The following is a 25,052-nucleotide window of genomic DNA, read 5'->3' as shown; positions in this document are numbered from 1 at the left end:
CCTAATGCACATGGCCGTATTAGGGATCCATATTACAGCGCCTATACCCTGCAACATAACCATACTGCTCCTCCGTATGCCTCCGATTCTAGAGGTTTCGTCTCACATATTCATATGAAATTCGTGATGAAATGAAAAATGTGGCATGCTGTATTGTGGAGATATTCTAATCTAGAAGCATTTCTTCTTGGTGAGAATACAGTACCACACAAATGCACCATGGGGCGGAACACATGATGCCTTCAGGTCCATAATAGAGGCCGTACAGGCTTTACCAAGTGCATAAGCCCTTAGTTTTGGTTAAAATTTCAAAACGTTTAAAATTGATAAATCGGTGAATCTATCATTAGGTGGGCAATTCACAGTTTGATTTCAGAATCCAACAATTTAACTATTTACATAATATTGCACTAATGGCCACAAGCTGCTACAATATAGAAACCATCATGTAGCGTTAAATACAGGGAGCACAGAGTCTTTACAATTTATACTTATAGAGCACATACAAGCGAAGTATGGCTGGAGTTTTCCTTTTTAGTTCTACCCACATTTGGCCTGGTCTCTGTGCAATATCATTAGTAAAGATAATATTCTAATTCTTGTTCTCCTTGTCAAATCTTTGAAGAAACACTTTGATAAATATGTCTTTCTGTTTGTGGATGAAGGGATACATAGAAGTTCCTTACAAGGTTTTGTGATGTTGTATGTGCATGCGTAGTCTATCATGTAAGTCCCAGTGGTTCCTGGTACCAGTGAGCACAAGGTTTGTGTCAAAAATATTGTTGTGATGTCATCCTGGGCGTAAACCAAGATCTGACCCCTCCATGGCGTTCTCTAGAGTCCTTGCTTACCAAACTTTGCACTTAAGGGACCTGTGCCCTGCAACATCATCTCTCAAGATGACAGATGAAGTGTCAGACTGTCTGGCATGGGAACAACATAAGCATCTCATTGCCAAACCCAACATCTACAGACTGTTTACAGTGTAGCAGCTCACACACATGTTTGGTAAGCCTTTGTGATGTCATGTATTTGTTCAAGGTTTGCCAGAGTACAAAATAGTTACAAAATAAATTTTATGCTGATCTTGGGGTTTGCTCAGACTGACATTGACTTTCTTTGTGTGACCTCTTCTCGTGTATCAATCCATTGATTATCTGTGGGCTTTTGCATGGATCTTTCGAAGTTGACCTTTGCTGGTTTTTAAGAATGGATTTTTTTGTTTCCAATAAACTTTCACATCATGCACATATTTACCTATATAGGCTTGAGGCATGTATTTTTCACAAGCGTTGTCTGTTCCAATGTACAATATCCTCCTGCGTTCTTCACACTAGCCACACATAATGTAATTAAAACAAACAGTAGGCTTCAGTTTTCAGAATTGTAATATTCACGTCAATAGACCAATAAGATGGATCACCTTTTCCACATAAGTACTTTATAATCCGCATCCCCTTCATTATTTATTTATGCAAATACAGTATAAGGTCGTGGGCCAAATGCCACCATAGAGATTACTGATCTATACAAAGTAACTGAGTGCCCATGAAGGCTGGTGCTTATCAGGACAGATGTCCGGTCTTAGGCCTCATGCACATGGCCGTGCCCGTAATCACGGCCCTCGATTACGGGCATAGTCGGGCACTGGCAGCCGCGGACAGCCACTCGTATTTTTGGCCCGTGCTCCCATACAAAGTAAAAAGCAAAAGAACGGACATGTTCCATCATTTTCGGAACATTTCTATGGCCCGAACACCTTACCGCAAATGTACGGGAAGGTGCCCATGGTCAGTAGAAGTGAATGGGTCCGTAATTGCGTAACGATTTCTACGGTCGTGTGCATGGGACCTTGTTGGCAGATTTTATTGAGTGAGATGAGATCCATCTTAAAAAGCATCCATGTCTACGAACACTTTAATACCCAGACAGTGTCACAAAATGAAACAGAAGAGGAACTGCTTAAATTTGTATTCCCAGAATCAACATTTATCACCTATGCAATGGGCCCCACTGCTGGGACCTCCTCTGATAACTCAAATGGGGGTCTTGAGGCCCCCGTTTCTCATCCCTCCTTCCCCCAGAACTGAGGAGGAGTTTGAATGGAGCAGAGGAGGGGCACGCGCCCATTTGCTCCATTCAATGTCTAAGGAACTGATGGAAACAGCCGAGCACTGAAGTCGGTTCTCTCATAGAATGTGAATGAGGTGACACGGCACATGCTCGTCTGCCGCTCTAATTAAAAGTTCTCTTCATTGCAGTCTTGTAGTGAGGAGGAATCGGGGGTTCAGGGCCCCTGTTCTAGTGATCAGAAAGGGTTCCAGCAGTTGGGCCCCCATTAATCAGCCACAGATCAGCTATCTTTCGGATAGGTGATAATTATTGATTCTGGGAACGCACCTTTAGGAATTGCCTACATGGGCAAAACCTTAGCAATATCTGAAGACTACCACTAATAGTTACAGAACTCAAAATTGGCCTAACATCTCAGTTGCTATAATACCCTATATATTGAGACAATTGAGTATACTATGTGCGACCTGTATGTCTTTTTCCCTGCAAGGGTGCTTTCTTCTTATACAATGCATGCCAACGTGTGTATATCCTTTTACCCTCCTTATATAGTCAGTCTTGCTTAAACTTTCCATAATCCAAAAAGAGAAGGTCCATGTTTGAATGCAATTTTTACATTTCATATATACATATCAACATAGTCCAGAGCTGAATTCACAATTCTAATGGTTGATATTGGAAACAGTCAACAACCTAGTGTACAAATACACTCCTGCCAACATACCTGAGCTTATCTAATGCAGTGGAACAGTAGTTTTTCTTATAAAAGATTACTGTACAGTGCCTAAGACCGTCTGTGAATGCAGATGAACCGTTTAAGCTATATGCAGACATTGAGCCAGCAAAGAATGCTTTAAGATTTCAGCTCTTAAGCCTCCAGAGTTGTGAATGCAGCTCTGGACTATAACACATTCTGTCACTCAGTATCCCTACAAGACAAGTAATGCAATTTATTAGTAAAATTACTTACGGTTTATGTAGTATAATATACATATGTGTAAACTGTAAAATTACATTCAAAGGTGAGCATACTCTTTGAGAATTTGTTTTCTTGTTCTAGATATTATGCATGAGCCTCGTATCAAATACAGTGTACAGTTATTGTTTCACATTTTAGGTGTTCCTGTGACCCTGTCAGTGTTCTCATTCCAGACATAGTGTGCCCACATGTTTTGTTCTCACCGTACCCATTTCTTTCCAGGTTATATTGAAGCAGCTATCATCCCTGCAGGAGCAAGGAGGATTCGTGTAGTGGAAGATAAGCCAGCACACAGTTTTTTGGGTAAGACATGGTTGATTTCTAGTCATTTGTGATAGTCAGAGGATGATTTTGCTTCTTTACCGATAGTAAAGTCATGTAATGCAGCTTGTTTTAGCAGGATGGCATAATTCAAAAGTAAAAGAGGTAAAAGACAGACAGATTTTCTTTGGTACTATTTCAGCAGCAGAAGTCTGACAGAAGGGTCCTGGAAGTTTACTGCTACATCACATAGTTTTTGGGTCAATAATGGGCATAGAATAAAGACTGTTGTTTTACACCTCTAAGCAGGTTTGTGAAGACCAGGCTGCAGTATCTCATGCCAAACCCCCAGATCTTACTGTCTTGACAGTAATAAAAATAATGCAAATGTTTCTTGGAATTAAAATGACTTTACATTAACACTTAATAGTATTACAATGTAGCATATGAGGTGAGCATTATTCAGAGTGTTGTAATGAAATCGTTGTGCAACTTATATAACAAAATAATTTATAGGATATAATTCCATAATTAACAGGTTGTAGAAGCTGTTAGATATCCAGTGTATGTATTCTGTATGTAATATGGTAATATGTATAGTGCAAGGTACAATATAATGCTTAAAGTGAGTGTTCACCAATGAACACCATCTTTTCAGTGGTTGGAGCACCACTTTTCTGATCTGGAGCTCCAAATCCCATAGACAGACTGATAACATTCTGCATGCCTGCAGCCATCACTAGGGGGTGCTAAGAGGCTTACTGCATACGGAACTCAAATAATAAAGCTCCCTCTAGTGGCGGCTGCAGGCATCCAGAATCCGTTCCAACCGCTTTAAATATGTACTGAGAAATGAATCAGCACAGAATGTTGTACATAAAAACGACATGGTGTAAAAGGTGGGAATTTATTTCAAGCTTAGACTTTGGCTTAAATTAATATTGTAAAGGTTTTACCTTAGGTTTTTGATGGACATAGAAAAAACTCATCATAACATCACATCCCACGCTGAATCGTGTGTGGGCACCCGCAACAGTCCTTTCATAAGCTCCTCTGTCTGCCGAAGCCAAAGAAAATAGAATGTTTGCTATCGAACAACTTAGGGATTTAGAAAGTCATTTGATGCTTGTAGCCATTTCAGCTCTTGGATGCTGAGCCGGAGCACATGGGCTACAGGTAGCAGAAAAAGTAGAGAATTTGGCAGAGAAAGTAATCTAAAAATTGCAAAATGAGAAAAAAGAATGTGGGAATTGAATAGACTGTTCTGGGGAGCAAAGAGCAGAAAGGGGATTATATTAAAATGGGCGCATGTGCATAGAAGCCAGGGCCATGCTAGGAACCCAGAGCTTAATTGTCACTTTACACCATAGAAAATATTTCTTCAGTTTTCAGAGACAGGTCTAGCAAGCATATCATACCTTATGTACCTTGTACTTAACTCTTTCAGCTTTAAAAGACTCTATTAAAAAGTCCATTAACAGTGATTGGAAAATTGAGCTACCTGGCGAGTTCCAAATCGCAGGAACTACCATCCGTTATGTACGCCGGGGACTATGGGAGAAGATTTCTGCCAAGGGACCCACAAAAACTCCTTTACATCTGATGGTAATATATTTATATTTACCAATATTTCTATAGACAGTGCTATCCAGACACTCACTGAGGACTTTATGTCCGTATAATTGTCCAGGGGTGAATAACATGTATATAAGCATCTCATTTCAAGGTAGCGAATGCTGAAACGACTCAACTGTGTGCTATGAATGCTGTTCATTACTTTTATCTCTGCTGGATCATTGTATGGTGGATTGCAGAAACAGGTAGTTCTCACATAACTTCTACCTTAAAGGGGTTTTCTCATGACTGTTCTATACATAAAAACTATTAAGGCATATGGATCTCATAGATGTAGGTTTTCTCTCTGGACCCCGCTCTATATGCTAGAACAGATAGCCGCTCTGTAACAGGTTCATGCTTTGGCTGACCTGGTGCGTCAATGCATTACATGGACGGTATGTAATGCTACATTTCCCCTGCAGCAGACACAAAGTCATCGTACCGCTTTCTATGTTTCTATGTTTCTTATTAAAGGGAAATGTCTTATGTATTTAATTTAAGTTTCATTATTGAAATGTAGATATCTAGAAGAGAAACGTGTTTATTATTTAATAAAATACTGTACCTACATATTTTAATTTATTAAAACATCCCTGGGGCCTGCTATATTGGAGACATACACTTCCTTCCTGTATTGTGCGTACAGACAGTATAGTAGGGTTTGTATGCTTTATGGCAGCTGCAATTAATGTGTTAAGTCAGAGAAATGTCAGACTATTACAGTCTCCAGAAAGTGATGGCGCACAGAGTGACATGGGAGAGGCATCCAGAACCTTATCTATGTTTCTAGTGTTGCACAATACAGCTACCATTAAATCCCCCTGCTCTCTGGTGACCCTGTCCTAGCCTACACAGCAAAGCTGACCAAGTGAGCTGCAGAAAATAGGAAATATTAGTATTAATATAAAAGGACAACACCAAAAATGGGAAAACAAAATGCTTACAACTAAAACCTGATATTCTGATGATACATTCTTTTTAAAGAAGAACTGTAACCTCTCCTGACATCGGGGCCGCCATCAGGAATTTCTGGGCCCCACACAGCCAAAGCGATTGGGCCCCCCTCCATTACCAGGGGTGGGCAACAAAGTGTGGCACTCCTGTTTGTACGCTATATGCAGTAACTGATTTTGTTACGGACGTCGAGTTACAGTGAACTAAACCATGGATTATAACCTATATAAATATATTTCTTGCTAATTCATTATACTCAAGATACCACAATATTCACATATATTAAACCAAAAAAGAGATCTTGATATCATGCAATTATATTTGTCAAAATACAATTTTATTTAATTAATTTACAATTTATTACACATCAGTACAAAAATACAAAAATAACCCCCCTCCCAAGTATATACTATAGACATATAAAATATATAAAAAGAAAGCCAGGTGAATTCTAATATGATATCATAAATCATGAATGGTAATAACTCCCCACAAAATACATATACCCCTCAGATGAAGTGAAACTGGAAGCATATGTATTCATATGTGCACAGAATACAAAGCACGATCTATTGAGGCAAATGAAATCTCAATGCATTAAATTTATTAAGGTAACGTGACCATGCTAGTAATCCTGCTTGAAAGCGGTGTAAAAAAGGAGGATATCACTACAAATAGTAACAAATAATAATTTAGAGTTACTAGTGCTTAAAATTCAGCATACCTGAGGAGGACATGATGAGTATATAGTAAGGCACCTGGACACCGAGCACCTCGACGCGCGTTTCGCAACCTTCATCAGGAGGTGTAATTGCTACTCTGACAGCTCCAGTTTAAATACAATATAGGAGAGCCCCAGTGACCAATGGTGCACCGCGCACCGCTCACACCCACCGACGTCATCCCGTCAGCGTCATGACGAACACCACTGAATGCAGAGCATAACAGCGATGCCCGTCATCCTGACTGCTTCCGGTCTGAGAACGGTAAGTGCCGCAGTGCGCAAGCGCACCACCATCAGGCATAATTTATATATAAAAGCTTCATTAATAAGGTAATATCAATCTTATGTCTCCAAAGGATTATAAGTCAAACCTTTACATAGAAATATTTTAATTTTAAATGTATACCAATAGAAACCCATACAATGCTATTATCAATATGTGTCACCAGTTATGCAATGCATATAGATAGATTGCAAAATACATCAATGAAACGTAATATAAAACCATGCTGTACCAATGGTATAGCATGGTTTTATATTACGTTTCATTGATGTCATATTACGTTTCATTGAGGGGCATGGGGTGTGTCCCTACACAGTCTCACTCTGTCAGCGCTCAGTGGGCACCGTCAATCTGTGTATGGAAACACCTCCAACTGGTAACTCCTAGTTGTCAATATATTCATACATTTCTAAGAGATATAAGGGAGAAACAGCGCAATGCAGAGTTCTAAGAAAATATGCTCCAGAAATGTTATTTCATGGGGAATACAATTATTTACTAAAACAGACCTGTCAGGAGAGGTAATAGTATCACTTATAACCTCTTCTATATACCTGACAATTTGGGGGACCCCAAATATAACCTTTGATTTAAGATTAATTTTCAGATCTATAAGTGGTACACAACTAAACTAACTATGAGGGTATGTTCCCACAGAGTATTTTGGCGTGTTTTTTATGCGGAAACCGCGTTGGAAACAGCGGCAAAAACACCCGAAATCTCCTCCCATTTCTTTCAACGGGAGACAGAGGCGTTTCTGTCTCTGACCTCCCATTGACATCAATGAAAGGCAGAGAAAGCGGTTTTCGCCCTTGTTTTTTGCCCGCTGCACTCAATGGCCGCGGCCGAAAAACACGGCAAACAGCGTTCCTGAAGGAATTTTGAGGCAGATTTTTCCGCCTGTAAAAAAACTCCATGTGAACAGGTAAATGAAGATGTTTTGTTTCTAGTCAGATTCACCCTGGACTAAGCAAAGTATTGTTGTGGTGCAGTCAAATGTCAATGCTGAGCATAGAATACTGCAAGAATACAGCACTTCTAGAGTGATCTATGATAAACATCAAAGGAAGCCATTCCAGGGAAAACTTGTCTGATGCTGTGTTTTGCTGGGCAACTATCCCAGTATAGACAAAGCTTTCTGATTCTTTTAACCAGCGCATCAGAAAATCATTTCCATGAACAGGCAAACATTCAGGGAGGGAGTTGACACCCAACAGCACCTCACATAGGAAATGGGCGGCCCGAAAACATAATCAAAGAGAGGACTGAAAGGGGAGGCTGTGAATAGAAGGCTGTTATTTAAACAATGTAGAGGAAGACACAGCACTTTGCTTAAAGCCCAGAGCTTTTGTTAGCAGCATCAGAAAACAATTCTAGAACCAGGTCAGAACAAAGCATGATCCTAAACTGCCTGTTAAGGAGTTACATTAGAAATCCAGCGCTGTGAACAGATTTTAGAGACTTGCTTGTCCACAGTCTAGATAAACATTTATCTTCTGTTTTCACAATATATTTCCCAATCTTACTTTATTTATAAAACTTACGATCTCCATCCAAAATAAGTCTTTAACCCCTTCAAGACTGAGCCTGTTTTGGCCTTCAGGACGAAGCCGATATTTCAAATCTGACATGTGTCACTTTATGTGGTAATAACTCTGGAATGCTTTAACCTATCCAAGCGATTCTGAGATTGTTTTCTCGTGACATATTGTACTTTATGTTAGTGACAAAATTTGGTTGATAAATTCAATATTTATTTGTAAAAAACACCAAGATTTGGAGAAAATTTGCAAAAATTAGCATTTTTCTAAATTTAAATGTATCTGCTTGTAAAACAGATAGTAATACCACACAAAATAGTTACTAGTTAACATTTCCCATATGTCTACTTTAGTTTGGCATCGTTTTTTGAACACACTTTTATTTTTCTAGGACGTTACAAGACTTAGAACTTTAGCAGCGATTTCTCATATTTTCAAGAAAATTTCAAAAGGCGATTTTTACAAGGACCAGTTCAGTTCTGAAGTGGCTTTGAGGGCCTTATATATTATAAAGTCCCCATAAATCACCCCATTTTGAAAACGGCACCCCTCAAAGTATTCAAAACAGCATTCAGAAAGTGTATTAACCCTTTAGGCGTTTCACAGGAATTAAAGCAAAGTAGAGGTGAAAGTTACAAATTTCATTTTTTTTTTTACAAAATTCATTTGTAATACATTTTTTTCTATACCACAGAAGGTTTTACCCGAGAAATGTAACTTATTATTTATTGCCCAGATTCTGCAGTTTTTAGAAATACCCCACATGTGGCCCTAGTGTGGTTATGGACTGAAACACAGGCCTCAGAAGCAAAGGAGCACCTAATGGATTTTGGGGCCTCCTTTTTTTTTAGCATATATTTTAGGTACCATGTCAGGTTTGAAGAGGTCTTGTGGGGCCAAAACAATAAAGACCCCCAAAAGTGACCTCATTTTGGAAACTACACCCTTCAGGGAATTTATCTAGGGGTATAGTTAGCATTTTGAACCCACAGTTTTTTTGCTAAATTTATTTGAATTAGTTTGTGAAGATGAAAATCTACTTTTTTTCTGAAAAAACGTAGAAATTTTTAATTTTTTCAAGGAATAAAAGAGAAAAAACACCCCAACATATGTAAAGCAATTTCTCCTGATTATAGCAATACCCCATATGTGGTAATAAACTGCTGTTTGGACCCACAGCAGGACTCAGAAGGGAAGGAGCACAATTTGGATTTTTTAATTCTGATTTTGCTGGAATAGTTTTCAGTGCCGTGTCGCGTTTGAAATGCACTGGAGGGAACAAAATAGTGGAAACCCCCGGAAAGTGACCCCATTTTGGAAACTACACTCATCAAGTAATTTTTCTAGGGGTAAAGTTAGCATTTTGACTCCACGGTTGTTTTGCTGAATTCATTGGAATTATTCTGTAAAGGTAAAAATCGACTTTTTTTCTGAAAAAAGGTAGCCATTTTTAATTTTTACAAGGAATAAAGGAGAAAAGCACCCCAAAATTTGTAAAACAATTTCTCCCGATTACGGAAATATGCCATATGTGGTAATAAACTGCTGTTTGGACCCACAGCAAGGCTTAGAAGGGAAGGAGCGCTATTTGGCTTTTGGAGCTCAAATTTAGCTGAAATGGTTTTTGGGTGCCATGTCGCATTTGCAAAGCCCCTGAGAGGCCAAAAGAGTGGAAACCCCCCAAAAGTGGAAATTACAACACTTAAAGAATCTATCTAGGGATATAGTGGGTATTTAGACCCCGCAAGTCTTTTGCAGGATTTATTAGAATTAAGCCGTGAAAATGAATATCAACATTTCTTCCACTAAAATGTTGCATTTTTTCAATTTCACAAAGGATAAAGGGGGAAAAAGCACCCCAACATCTGTAAAGCAATTTCTCCCGAGTACGGTAATACCCCACGGGTGGTCATAAATGGTTTTTCATTAGAAAGGAATTAACCGTTTCTGGACTGATCCATTTTTTTCTTTTCCTTTTTAGTTTTTTCTTCCCCGCGTTCCAAGAGCCACAACTTTTTTATTTTTCAGTCAATAGAGCGGTATGAGGGCTTATTTATTGAGGGACGAGCGGTCGTTTTTATTGGTACCATTTTTTGGTACATACAACTTTTTGATCACTTTTTATTACATTTTTAGGTAGAGCCAAGGTGACCAAAAAAACTGAGATTTTGCCGTTTTAAATTCTTTATTTTTCACGTGAGACGCTCCATATATCACCCCCCACACTACGACATGCTATGTTGTAGTGCACGAAGGGGTTAATGCGCAGCGCATGGTGCGGAGTGAAAATTACAATTTTCCATTCATATGCCATTTTAGTGCACTATGTTATGCCCAGTTTTTGCCACTGAAGACAAATACCTCATAAAATATTAACCAGGTTCTCCTGGGTATGGCGATGCCATATCTGTGGACGTAAACTGGTGTTTGGGCACGCTGCAGGGCTCAGAAGGGAGGGACGCCATTTGGCTTTTGGGGCGCAGATATAGCTTGGTAGTTGTTCTGTTTGGGGTTTTACTGGTGTTTCAGTTTATAATGTGGGGGCATATGCTATCTGTGTGGGGTACATCAGGGTATAATAAGAGGGTATAATAATGCAGTAAATAAATAATAATCCGCAGATATGTGGCCAGTGTCGCACTGATAAATGGTGCCCGATCTTATCTGGTTTTGGAACACTCTGCACATTTTGCATCGCCATATTCTGGGAGCCAGAACTTTTTTATTTTTTCACCACCAGAGCTGTGTGAGGGTTTATTCTTTGTGGGACAATCTGTAGGTTTTCATTGGTACCATTTTGGGGTACCAGAAATTTTTTTGATCACGTTTTATTCCATTTTTTAGCAAGCAAGGTGACCAAAAACCATCAATTCTGACAATGTTTTTTATTCGTTTTTTTATGGCGTTCACCCTGGGCTATAAATGACCATTATACTTTATTCTGCGGGTCGATACGATTACAGCGATACCATATGTATATAATTTTTTTATGTTTTGCAGCGTTTGTGCAATAAAATCACTTATTTATAAAATAAATAAATTTTTGTGTCACCATATTCTGAGAGCCATAACGTTTTTATTTTTCAGTCAAAAAAGCGGTGTAAGGGCTTGTTTTTTGCGGGACGGGATGTAGTTTGTATTGGTACCATTTTGGCGTACATGCAACTTTTTGATCACTTTTTATTGTATATTTTGGGAGGGTTGGTAACCAAAAAATTGTGATTCGGCACTGTTTTTCGTTTATTTTGTTTGCGGTGTTCACCGTGCGGGAAAAATAATATTACAGTTTTATAGTTGGGGTCGTTACGAACGCGGCGATACCAAATATGTGTACTTTTTTTAACGTGTTCATTTTTTCCCTATAATAAATGACTTATTATAGGAAAAAAAGCATTCTTTGTTTATGTCACTTCTAACTTTTATTTTTACACTTTTTAAAAACATTTTTATTATCTTTTTTTTACTTTTTTTACTTGTCCCACTAGGGGACACTTAGACTTGCAGCTCTGATCGCTGCTGGAACACATTACACTACACACGTAGTGTAATGTGTTCTAACTGTCATTGTGACGTAATTGTCACACTGACAGGAAGCAGAGGAGGAACGGCCGGAGGCTGATCCTCTGAGGCTTCCGTACATGGCAACCCGGAGGTCATTGTCTGGCCTCTGGTTGCCATGATAAGGATCGCCAGCCCTCGCAAATACATGTGGGGGGCTGCCGATCCGCTGTAAACCTCTTCGATGTGGTGATCGCAATCGACCACCGCATCGAAGGGGTTAATTTGCTGATTTCAGCGGCGACAGGCCGCTGATCGGCAACGGGGAGAGCAGGGCTGACACCCTGCACAGTTAACCGCCGCTGCGGTGTAGCGCCGCGCGGCGGTTAACTGTTAAAGCGCGGACGTAACTGCACGCCCAGGTGCGCGAAGTTACTGCTCACCTGGACGTGCATTTACGCCAAGGTGCGGGAAGGGGTTAAAGGGAATCTATGGTCAGAATTTACCTATTATTTAAAGCAAGGTATATGCTGTATTTTTATTATTATTTGGTAACGGTTTCTTTTCTTTTTTTCTATGTTGCTAAAGATCCTAAAATCTTTCAGATTACACACTAAACCGTTCTAGGTGGTTCGCAGCTGGAGATATAGATGTTTTAAGAGATCCCCCTTCCCTCCAGCCTAAGTCTCTCATACTCATAACTTTTAAGTTAATAAACTTTTTGGGACACAATTTTCACTAGCGTTATCAGTGTGATCGCACCTATTAGATTAGCTCGGAGATTGGGCATTACTAAACTAGTGACAGATCCTCTTTAAAGGGAATGTGTCGCGAATTAAACCTTTTTTTTAAGTGTTGTTACTTATTTCTATTATATTTTTTTACGTTTTTTGCTGTATTTTTTTTTTTTCTTCCATATGGTGGAAAGTATTAAAAATCAAATAATAATTTGACATGTTTTCCTATGTTGGCCACCAGGGGGAGCACTTCCCAGAATTACAGCAAGGTGAATAAGGCAAAGCAACCTGACTCACAGCTGCCGTAAATGTGGGAGGGAATCTCACCCCCCCTCCCACAAGCCAGGAAAAGGTGTCTTCAAATTGCTAAGCAGTGTCCGGCAGCTGGCAGAAGTTATAGGACACACCAAAAGGCTAAGTGTATGTTCATACGCTTACTAAACAAAGGGAAAACCGCTCCTGATTTTCAGCCATTTTTTAATCAAACTCGCGTTTTTTAACGGACGTTTCTGGAGCTGTTTTTCTATAAAGTCAATGAAAAACGGCTCCAAAAATGTCCCAAGAAGTGATGTGCACTTCATTTTGGTGGGCGTCTTTTTACGTGCCGGTTTTGGAAAACAACCACGTAAAAAACGCCCTGTCGGAACAGAAAGCCGTATTTCCCATTGAAACCAATGGGCAGATGCTTGTAGGCGTTCTGCTTCCGATTTTTCAGCTGTAAACATGGTGTGTGGCCTTACCCTTAGGGCTTATTCAGACAAACGGGATATACGTCCGTGCAACGCGCGTGATTTTAACGCACGTTGCACAGACCTATATTAGTCTATGGGGCTGTGCAGACAGTTGCGTGATTTTTAAGCAGCGTTAGTCCGCTGCGTAAAAGTCACGACATGTCCGTTCTTTGAACGTTTTTCGCGCATCACGCACCCATTGAAGTCAATGGGTGCGTGAAAACCACGCATGTCACACGGAAGCACTTCCGTGGGACGCGCGTGATTCGCGCAACAGCAGTGAAAAGGATGAATGAAAACAGAAAAGCACCACGTGCTTTTCTGTTTACATACATCCAAACAGAGTGTCATAATGATGGCGGCTGCGCGAAAAGCACGCAGCCGCGCATCCATATGAACAGGGCTGACACACGGAGCTGTTAAGTGCCTTTTGCGCAGGCAATTAACCCCATTATTTTTCACAGTCATAATGGGTTAATGTGTGAGGTACATGATGGGGTTAATTACTATTAGGCCGGGTTTACACGAGTGCGTGCGTCTTGCGCACGCAAAAATTGCGGAGTTTTGCATGCGCAAAAGGCACTTAACAGCTCCGTGTGTCATCAGCATATGATGCGCGGCTGCGTGATTTTCGTGCAGCCACCATCATTATGACACTCCGTTTGGATGTTTGTAAACAGAAAAGCTTGTGGTGCTTTTCTGTTTTCATTCATCCTTTTCACTGCTGTTGCGCGAATCACGCGCGTCCCACGGAAGTGCTTCCGTGCGACATGCGTGGTTTTCACGCACCCATTGACTTCAATGGGTGTGTGATGCGCGAAAAACGCTCAAAGAACGGACATGTTGTGACTTTTATGCAGCGGACATACGCTGTGTGAAAATCACGCACCTGTCTGCACGGCCCCATAGACTAATATAGGTCCCTGCGATGCGCGTGAAAATCACGTGCGTCGCATGGACGTATAACACGCTCGTGTAAATGAGCCCATAGAATGATGAAAGTGAAGTGAATGACTTTTCAGTTGACCGGTTCACACGCCGTGTATTTGACACGTTTTTTTTTTGTGCACATTTTACGTGCAAAAAAAACACATTAAAAAAACGCTTGATTACACTTGATTTTGCGTGTTTGAGGGGATTTGTGTGTGTGTGTGTGGGGGGGGGGTGCTCGCCGCTGATTCTTCAAAACAGCTGATAAGCGGCTATGAAGTATCAGCGGCACCCGTGCACACTCCGCTCTGCCACACACACACACACGGGAAAAGTCTTAAAGGGGTCATCCAGGAAAACATGGCGCCGCACCTGTCCTCAGGTCGTGTGTGGTATTACAGCTCTGTCCTATTCACTGTGTGACTCTGACCTGCGTTTGCGCAGTACAGAGCCAGAGAGCAAAATCAATGGAACGGCTACCGTTCATTGACTCCTATGCACTGTAGCTGCCGTATTCCATCTCTGTATGTGTCGTTAATCAACACATACGGAGATGAAAAACAATATGGCAGCCCCCATAGTGAAGTAAAAGAAAGAAAAAAGTAAAACACAAACACACAAATAAATAAAATTTATTTTAATAACATACTAAAAGCAATGTTATGTAAAAAAAAAAATTCGCGACACCCGTCCTTTAAAGGGAACACTGATCACAGGCAGCATTATAATCAAAGGAACTGCAACACCTCTATTATAAAGCTGGAGGCAGATAACACAGGATTACACCATTGACTATAGGTGATGGTCACATCTCACCTCCTCCTCCTCCATCCTACCCAGTGACCTCTATACATGTCATGTAACATGCCCACAACGCTTTCCCATAGAAATCAATAGGTCATCATCTTACTGATGTTTCTTATGTTCATGTACAGTTCAGACAAGAATCACGTAAAGAAAACAGAACAAAATATACAATAAGCAAATAAAAACCAATTATTAAAAAAATATTTATTTTCAGTATATAGTTTTAATTAGTATTTAAAAAAAATAGGTGAAGTTAATAAAATGGTGAAATGTTACTTTTCCTCCCATAGTCCTCTTCTAAAAGCATTCAGTTTTTTGGGGTAGAAGTCTATCAGCATGGCACATCTTGACTTGGCAATTGTTACCCACTCTTCCTTGCAAAAGCACTCCAAATCTGTCAGATTGCGAGGTCATCTCCTGTGTACAGCCCTCTTCACTTCACCCCACAGATTTTCAATGGGAGCCAGGTCTGGGCTCTGGCTGGGCCATTCCAAAACGTTGATCTTCTTCTGGTGAAGCCATTCTTTTGTTGATTTAGAGGTTTGCTTTGGGTTGTTGTCGTGCTGAGGCCTGCAGGTTTTGTGCCAATATTGCCTGATATTTGGAACTGTTCATAATTCCCTCTACCTTGACTAAAGCCCCAGTTCCAGCTGCAGAAAAACAGCCCCAAAGCATAATGCTGCCCCACCATGCTTTACTGGGGGTATGGTGTTCTTTTGGAGATGTGCAGTGTTGGCTTTGCGCCAAACATACCTTTTGGAATTATGGCCAAAAAGTTCAACCTTGTTCTCATCAAACCATATTCCCACATGCTTTTGGCAGATTCGATGTAGGTCTTTGCAAAACATAGCCAGGCTTGAATGTTTTTCTTTGTTAGAAAAGGCTTCCGTCTTGACACCGTACTCCATAGCCCAGACATATGAAGAATACGGGAGATTGTTGTCACATGCATACACAACCAGCACCTGCCAGAAAGTTCAGCAGCTCCTTTAATGTTCTCTTGGTAGCCTCCCAGACCATTTTTTGTCATGTCTTTTTTATCAACTTTTAAGTTCTTGGTAATGTCACTGTTGTGCCAAATGTAATCCGCTTATTGATGACCGTCTTCACTCTGTTCCATGGTATATCTAATGCCTTGGAAATTCTTTGGTACCCTTCTCCTGACTGATGCCTTTCAACAATCAGATGCATTTGATGTGTTGTAAGCTCATTATGGACCATGGTTTTTGCTGTCACATGCAACAAAGAAAATGTCAGGAAAATCCTAATAGAACAGCTGAACTTTATATGGGGTTACTCAGAATCACTTTAAATAATGGCAGCTGCATACTGACTAGTATTTAACATGAGTTTAAATGTGATTGGCTAATTCTGAACACAACCACATCCCCAATTATAAGAGGGTGTTCAACCACATTGCAGTTTTGTTATTTTTATTTTTCCCCTCTTAATGATTTCAGGGTTTTTTTTTAATTTAATCTTGTACTGTTTTTTTTGACATGGCACAAACCTGGCATTTTAACAGGGGTGGGTAGACTTTTTATATCCACTTTGGAATTGCTGTCTTTACAAGCAGGAACAATTCTGATAAGCCTGTTGTTCAAGGCAGATAACAGGGACTGACAACTTTGTCACAGAGCCTATGAGAACACTACTCGTTTTGTTTGATTTGTTTGTATTGATTCCTAGGTTGGTAGCTGACTTAATAAGGGGTCCAAAAATTTTCCTTTATAAGTTAAAGATTGTTGAAGAAAATAAGTACTTAGAGGAGTTGATAATGTCCAGTTAGCACAGTAACTATAAGGCTGGATTCACACGACCATGTTACGTCCGTAATGGACGGAACGTATTTCGGCCGAAAGTCCCTGACCGAACACGGTGCAGGGAGCCGGGCTCCTAGCATCATAGTTATGTACGATGCTAGGAGTCCCTGCCGGACAACTGTCCCGTACTGAAAACATGATTACAGTACGGGACAGTTGTCCGGCAGCGAGGCAGGGACTCCTAGCGTCGTACATAACTATGATGCTAGGAGCCCGGCTCCCTGCAGTGTGTTCGGTCCGGGTCTTCCGGCCAAAATACGTTCCGTCCATTACGGACGTAACATGGCCGTGTGAATCCAGCCTAAAACTTGAGAACAAGGGTGATGTCAGACAAGAACTTCGAATGCTAGCACCTTTATATCTAGAAAAGCAATAGCAAATGGTTGTTATAATGAATAATCGAATCACATTACCTGAACAAAGACATATTTTCTTCAATAATATATTCCTTTCTTTGAAATATTTTATTAGGTCTTGCTCTTTCACGATCAGAACTATGGCATTCATTATGAGTATACCATCCCAGTGAACCAGTCAACAGAGCAGAAGACTGAGGTGGAGAGACAATCAGACACACTGTACATGTGGACACACAGCAGTTGGGAGGGGTGCAGCGTACAGTGTGGAGGAGGTAAGGTCACACTCATAATGGCAAATTAGAAAAGGGTACAGTCGTTAGAATATTCTAATATGTTATGGCATGGAGTCTTCAGTGCAGGACAGAGGTAGAGATACCATTGGTGCAGCCAGCTTTCTTCCGTCTATAAGATTGCATGTAAGGGACTGAGCTAATTCATTTTATTGCTAACAATTCCAGGTGGATTATTAGAGAAACATAAGGGGGTGATCCATGGTGAGTTATTGGGGGAGCAAGGGGCCCATATTCTGTTCTTGCACGGGGGCCCACAGATGTCTATGTCCGCCCTTGGTGCAGGATATGGTAGCCCTCTGCCATGATATTGCCTTAATAGTAATTACAGTAGCCAATGTTATATATATTGAGACTTTGGGAGACCAGGGTTCTAACCTGATAGTGTACTGGATTAATATGACCATCAGCTCTAAGCACCAGATAATCCAGCAAGGGTTTATCAAAAACATTAAAACTACTGGGGATTTCTGTCAATAATGTAATTGATTTTTTGGTACCTGTGGCTGATGGCAAGAGTGCTGAACTTTTCCTGATACATAAAGAATTTAGGCTGCTGCATCTCACCAATAGAAAACATGCTGTCCGGTGAAATAAAATTGATGGCCTATGCTCAGGATAGGCCATCAATATCTGTTCGGTGGGGGTCCGACTCTCGGCACCCCTATCAATTTGCTGTTTGAATGGGTCGCGGTGGATGGGTGGAAGCTCTAATACGTAGTGTGGCCTACTTTTAAAAGTAGGACGATGTACTGAGGTAACCGGCATGGTGTTTCAGGAAGGGGGGACCGCTACAGGAGTGTTTTTTTTTCTTTCTAAAAGATAAAAAACTGTGACCTGATCAATAAGGCCCCAGTGTTCATGTGGGGGGCAGGGGAAGGAATGTTAATGAAGTAGCACTGAGCATTTATTTTAGGGTATGTCCACACGTAGAATATACACTGTGGGTTTTACGCAAAGGATTTCAATGCAAAAAATCTGCAGAGTAATACAGTAGCAGCAGAGTGGATGAGATTTGAACAAATGCATAAAAAACCCACTGAAAAACCGTTCATAAATTGACCTGCGGTGTGTTTTTTTTTAATCCGCAGCATGTGCTGCAGGATTGCTGGTTTTCTGTTGCAGGCTTTCCCTATTGAATTCATTGGGGAGGTAAAACCTGCACCAATTAGCACATGTTGACATTTTTGCGGTTGAAAAGCTGCGTCATCGGGGGGCGTCCGCCCTAAACCTGCCTACGGCAGCACAAATTCCAAATACGCCCCTGTATATACTATATTTACAGTTATATCAGTTCTCGTTGTGGCATTCATACATATATGTTACATTTTTTGGTTTGAAGAAATCTTGTTCTTGAGTTTTTCTTAGCGAGTCCTTCATATTACATTATTACATTGTGGTATTCATCTTATATTCAGCCGTATACCTATGTACGGCATGCATATTATTAGGGGAATATTTGTGGATAATTACCTGTTATCCAGGCAAGGATGGTACACAAATGCCATCTAAGTCCATTGAACATTATAATATCCATCATTTGATGCTTAGTCATTAATAGCATCCAAATAGGTCTATGTCTGCAAGTGTGCGCATTATGATACTTACCACACAATGCCTGTGTACAAACAGTACTTTGATATTAGCTAAGTCTATGAATGTGTTCAATAATAAATGTAAACCTTAGAATTTTTAAATTCTAGTACCTGTGCATTTCTACGCTACATTATAGAATATCGTTAGTCCACTTTTACTTCACAGCACACCCAATAGGACTTCTTCTTTCTTTAAACAACTGGTGTCCCGATTCCCCTAAGGAGGCAACAGCTTTGCCAAAACATGTCGGGGGAAGGGCGACACATTGTTCTATTTTAATTAGCCGTTAACACTGTTCAATACAACTAATACTATGGTGCTTGAACACAACAACCTTCTCAATTTTAAGAGCACCACTATTTTTAGGCATCTTATTCATAACTTTTTATTGTGTTATAATATTAACTTTAACAAAAAAAAGTAAAACTAGAGTCATTGGTGTTGTAGTACACTCAAATGTCAATACCGGCTGTTCAACGTTCCCTAGCTTGTATAAACTGACCGAAAGTTCCTCATTATAAACAGATACAATTTGTGGCACCACACAGAATGATTCGGTGGACATTATCAACAGGAACCAGGATCTATAAGCAGGGCGACCGTTTTCCAGTCTTTAGTTTTCCTACATTGGTGTCCACATAGTCATAGAAGTAGTGTTTATTGTTTCTAGCGCACAATGGTCATCTGCACTTAGAGCCTATATCTTTCAAGTACCATTGAACTGTCCATGAGTCCTGAGATGACATTGGGTACACCGTAGTGATAAAAATAATTTCTGGTCATGTGATGGACACACAGGTGCAGGGCTGACATTTACAAAATGTATAGCAGAGCTGTGTTTTGTGACAAGCCATGCACCTGTGTGTCCATTCCATGACCAGGACAGATTTTTTTATCCCTGTGGAGTAAACAAACAAAGTTAAATTACAGCAAGCACACATCTTAAAAAGCTTGAGCATATTAAAAAAATTGTATAACTTTTTGTTATAAAAAATAAATAAAATATATTTTCTGAATACCCCTTTAATGTCTCTGTGCATGGTGAACTTCTGTGATGTATTAGTCTTTACACTCTTATTACATGTGTCGTTGGGTCTTTTTGTGTTGTATACCAGATACTGGCTTCATATGTTCTAGAGATTACAGCACATACAATATAACAGATGTGCAGTGGAATTATCACAAGAAGACACTGTGCTTTCACAGGACTTGTACAATGTGTTCATTCGAACATTGCCTTTACAATGCAGAATTATTTTGGATAGCTCATCATACACACACTCAAGCAGATTTTATTAGAGGTCACAAAGTCCTACAGCGAGTACTTCCGTAGACCATTTATATACTGGCATTGTATAGATATCGCAAGCACTAGTCAAGCAAGTTCATTACGAAAGCTGTAGGGTTTTCTGGATGCTGCTCTGTGAATATGCTGCCTATAATCCCTTTACTAATGTAGAAATATACTTTATTACATTTTCCAGGTGAACGAAAGACTCTTGTGTCCTGCACAAAACTGGTGAACAAAACCATGTTGATTGTTAATGACAGCTTGTGCCTTCATGTGCCACGTCCTACCCCACAGGTTCGGAAATGCAACACACATTTATGCCAGTCAAGGTGGGTCTTTTATTTTTGAATCCTAAGCTTTTTTAGTCATTGACAGAAGAATTATTCTTTACTGATCCTAAGGAGACATCTCAAACAGTGGCGTACATAGATAAGTGCGGACGCATGGTCTGTCTCTATGGCATGTACGCCCCTGATATCGAATATTGACAGTCAGAGTTTTCTAAATGTTCCACATTTATTACGAAGTGTGCGTCTTTTAATAAATTACGCACATTTCTTGTGATCTTCCCTATCCAAATACGCCACTATTAACCTTTTAGTGACCAGCCTATTTTGGACCTTCATGACGGAGTGATTTTTTTTTTAGTTTGTTGATTGTCGCATTTCAAAAGCCAGAACTTTTTTTATTTTTGGTAGAAATAGCCGTGTGAGGTCTTGTTTTTTGTAGTACAAGTTGTATTTTTTAATGGCACCATTTTGGGGTACATATAATTTATTAATTAACTTTTAGTACATTTTTTGTGGGGGTAATGGGGAAAAAAACCCTAAAATTTCACCATTCTTTCTTGTGTCTTATATTGACACGGTTTATCTTGTGGCATAAATAACATAATATTATTTGGGTAACGGTAATACCAAACTTATATCGTTTTCTTATGTGTTACTACTTTTACACAATAAATACACTTTTTCTGTAAAAGTATTTGTTTTTGTGTCACAATATTGTAAGAGCCATAACTTTTTTTACTTTTCCGCCAACATAGCTGTATGAGGGCTTATTTTATTTTTTTTGTCTCGCTTTTTTCATAATAAAGCTTTTTGTAAGGGAAAAATAGTGTGCCTTTCCTTTTTTTTCTTCATTTATTTAATATAAACTTTATGAAACTAGTTTTTACTTTTTTTTTTTATAAGTACCACTATAAGACATTATTATGTAATCTGTATTGAGATGTATTATGCTGTCAGTGTAAAACTAACAGGCATTCTATTGGGCCCTGCTTCTGGCAGGCCTTATAGGCTTACACTGAAGGGGGGACCTGGCGGCCTTCGTTAGAAACCATTGGCACCCCACAATCACGTTGCGGGCGAGGCGAAGGGGTAAGAGAGGGAGCCTACTCCCTCTAAAACCACTTGAATGCAGCATTCGCTATTAACTACAGCATCTAAGGGGCGGGTTTGAAGAAAAGTTCACTCCTGCACGTTAAAGCAGGAGCCTGGCTATCTTTAGTCTGCACGGGAAACCCATGCCTGGCTTATGTCACATCGATGTGAATAGGTGGCACTCTGGCATAACAACCTTTAATGACCACTGTGAAAAGTTGTATTGGTGGTCATTAGGGTTTACTAAATGTGGGACATTGCACTTTATGATCCGCTTTATGATGGGAATATATACATAAATATAATAAAATGCCATATACACTTATTCATATATCTTTTCTCTTCCCAAAAATACACATTTTCAAGGTTATATAATATTATTTCTTCAGTCTTTAATAAAGACCAATTAGAATAGCATTGTTAGGTATAATGATATGCATGCATAACAATAAATTAAATACTTAGGGTACCTTCACAAACGGCACATTTGTTGCAGAAATTTCTGCAGCATGTGCCTGGGTTTCTGCAAGCCCTATTCAAATGAATAGGACAGTTGCAAAAATTAGTGCAACCAATCTGCCACGTGTGAATATACACTTAGGGTACTTTCACACGGCCCGAGCGCGATCAACGAGACAGCTTGTTGATCGGCGCACCTTTCACAAGGAGCTAGTATGGGGACGAGCGGTCGTTACTACGATCGCTCATCCTCATACATTTCTATCATGTTGGTAGCACTTCTCCCTGTTTGCATGGAGATGTGCTGCCGACAACTATAATATTTAAGGCATTTAAAACGACACAATCAGCCGATGAATGAGCGTTTGTTAGTTTATCGGCTGATCGTTGCCATTTTTACACAGGGCAATTATCGGGAACGAGCGTTCTGTGAATGCTCGTTTGCCTGATAATTGCCGGTGTATAATTGGCCTTAATCTGACACAATCATGATGCAAGCTATGACACGGTACAATACACATACCCCATGCCAGCTGTATACCAGTATAAGGTAAGGCAATCAGATTTTTTTGTACAATGTAACAGTATCCACATATGTTGTAATGTCGCCACATTTCATGTTTAATATGTATCTTCAGCTTATTGTAATGTCACTACACTGCCACATCAATGATAGTGAAGATTTTGTTATATGGCTCCAAGTGAACATCTGTTGGAGTCACTCACTTACCAACAGTTGTTTCATGTGTTATCAGGGGAATGAGATTTTTCTGCCTTGTACCTTTTCAGTAGGAACTAAGTATAAAGTAATAGACCTCCGTTCCATACTATATTCCATAGTAACAACGCTCAGGATGGTCGTATCACATCCATGTGACCTGAATCCTCTGCTGCCATTTCCCAATTACTCTATGCTTGGTCGATTGACATGACAAATATATTTTTGCTACTGTAGATAAATGAAATCCTACCCATAACCACTGTGTTAATGATCGTCTTAATGGAACTTTCTATAGTAATCAGTCTTCACATGTTCTGCTACCTGCCATGGCTTTACTAGTCTCCCAGTGTACAATGGAGAATTTGATATTGTAAGGTTGGATAATTGAACTTATACATAGGCGTAGGCGTCTCTGTCTTGCCATAGTCGGCACCCGACCCCATCTAATGGCATCTAGTGTATAAATAATTGTGGCTTTAGGTGTATAAAGGAAATTGCTATAATAGCGGCTGCTGTCTTTAATTTTTTTTTTCCCAATATCACTCACATTTCACAGTAAGAGCAGTTTACTGTGTGCTTTGTGCTCAGCCTGTCTTTAATTTTACTGATTTGTATTCCCTTTTACTGGGCCAGCTATGGCTTTGATGTGTTTTCATTAGCAGGTGTTAAAGTCTGCCGAGCAAGCGCTGTTATAAAGATCTTTTCTCTTTCCCAGGCCCCTCTCACCTTTTGCTGTCTCAATTTCTGCCTCTTTAGCTAGGAGTACATAGCTGTGTGAAAGTGCTGAAATTCTTGGAGACTTGGCAGCTCTATATCGACTTGACATACCGCATTCCCACGCTCACTGACCACATTCACACTTGCAGTGCCGTTCTTGGGATCTCTGTCAGCAGCGTGGTTTCTTTTTTAAACCTAATGATAACATCTCAATTTCCAGTGGCATTTGCATCCCCAGGTACTAGAAGTGCTGACTGTGTGGATGCAGGTTCCAGTAGCTGCCGAGGCTCCACGCTCTGGATCTGAATTGACAAATCTCACCATTCCACCCACTCTCTGACTGTACCACCGACTTCTCTCTTTTACATCAGCATAATAGCTGCTACTGTAGTTGGTCATGGAATGAGACCAATCCTTCATATTTTTTGGCTACTGGTTGGATAAATCTCAGTTTAGACCTGCTTCTTCAGAAGACTTTCACATATAAAACAGTTCATTAAGAGGGTTCTTCGGCTTCGGAATTTACCCATATAAATGGGTATCTGTAACCCTTTCCAGACTGATGTACGTCATTTGCCAAAGTTCTAACTATTCCCCCTACTTCCCCCTACATAGTGAGAATAAGAATTTGAACTCGGCTGTGTAACATTATTTCCCATTTATAACATTTTTGTTTATTTTGAACCCTCAATGGGCCCTATAGATAAAAAAAAGTTGCAGACAGAAGGTTGACTCATACCAGTAACGACCAATCATATTACTTCTTTCATTTTGTAAACAGCCCTGGATACATAAAAGCTGAAAGCTGATTGGTTGCTGTGGGCAACTGCTTTATGTCTTGTCTGAATTTCTATCTTGGAGGAGATTCATTAAGACTCCGGCAGTCGTAATAAAAATCAAGCTGGACTAAGATTAAATAAATGTATGCATCTTCAGCTGTCCGTGCCCACTGAATGAAATTATGCCAGCCGGGAGCTGGCGTAGATTTCTGCTTTAATTTACTCCAGTTTCTGGCTTAAAATATAGTAAATGTTTCGGGCCCTGCATGGCCACACCCCTTCCGCTAAACTCTGCACACTTTTTTTTAAAAGGTCCACGATCTCAAACTTTAAGGTATCAGCCCATAATCTCAGGGAGAGGTTAAAATGAAGGGGCTGTCCTCATGAAGTTTTACGGATGGCATATCAGCATACACTTAAGTCAAATAGAGATTCCCTTTTGAATCCCAGAGAATATCTAATACAAGAAGAACGTTTTAGAGTGATAGGGACCTATGACT

General features: G+C 40.0%; 1 protein-coding gene across 1 annotated transcript in view; it reads left to right on the top strand.

The window, feature by feature from the left end:
- Positions 1–25,052, top strand: part of ADAMTS17 (ADAM metallopeptidase with thrombospondin type 1 motif 17) — a 281,500-nt gene that overhangs the window by 203,538 nt on the left and 52,910 nt on the right. The window contains exons 16-19 of the mRNA XM_075858251.1: positions 3,275–3,355; positions 4,761–4,918; positions 17,430–17,589; positions 20,688–20,823. Coding sequence (XP_075714366.1) covers positions 3,275–3,355; positions 4,761–4,918; positions 17,430–17,589; positions 20,688–20,823 — 535 coding nt within the window. The remainder of the gene's footprint in view (positions 1–3,274; positions 3,356–4,760; positions 4,919–17,429; positions 17,590–20,687; positions 20,824–25,052) is intronic.

This window comes from Rhinoderma darwinii, chromosome 3 (assembly GCF_050947455.1).
Source record: "Rhinoderma darwinii isolate aRhiDar2 chromosome 3, aRhiDar2.hap1, whole genome shotgun sequence".
In the NCBI taxonomy this organism is placed as follows: Eukaryota; Metazoa; Chordata; class Amphibia; order Anura; family Rhinodermatidae; genus Rhinoderma; species Rhinoderma darwinii.
Note: the sequence above shows the minus strand (reverse complement) of the source record. Positions and strands in the feature narration are given on the sequence as shown.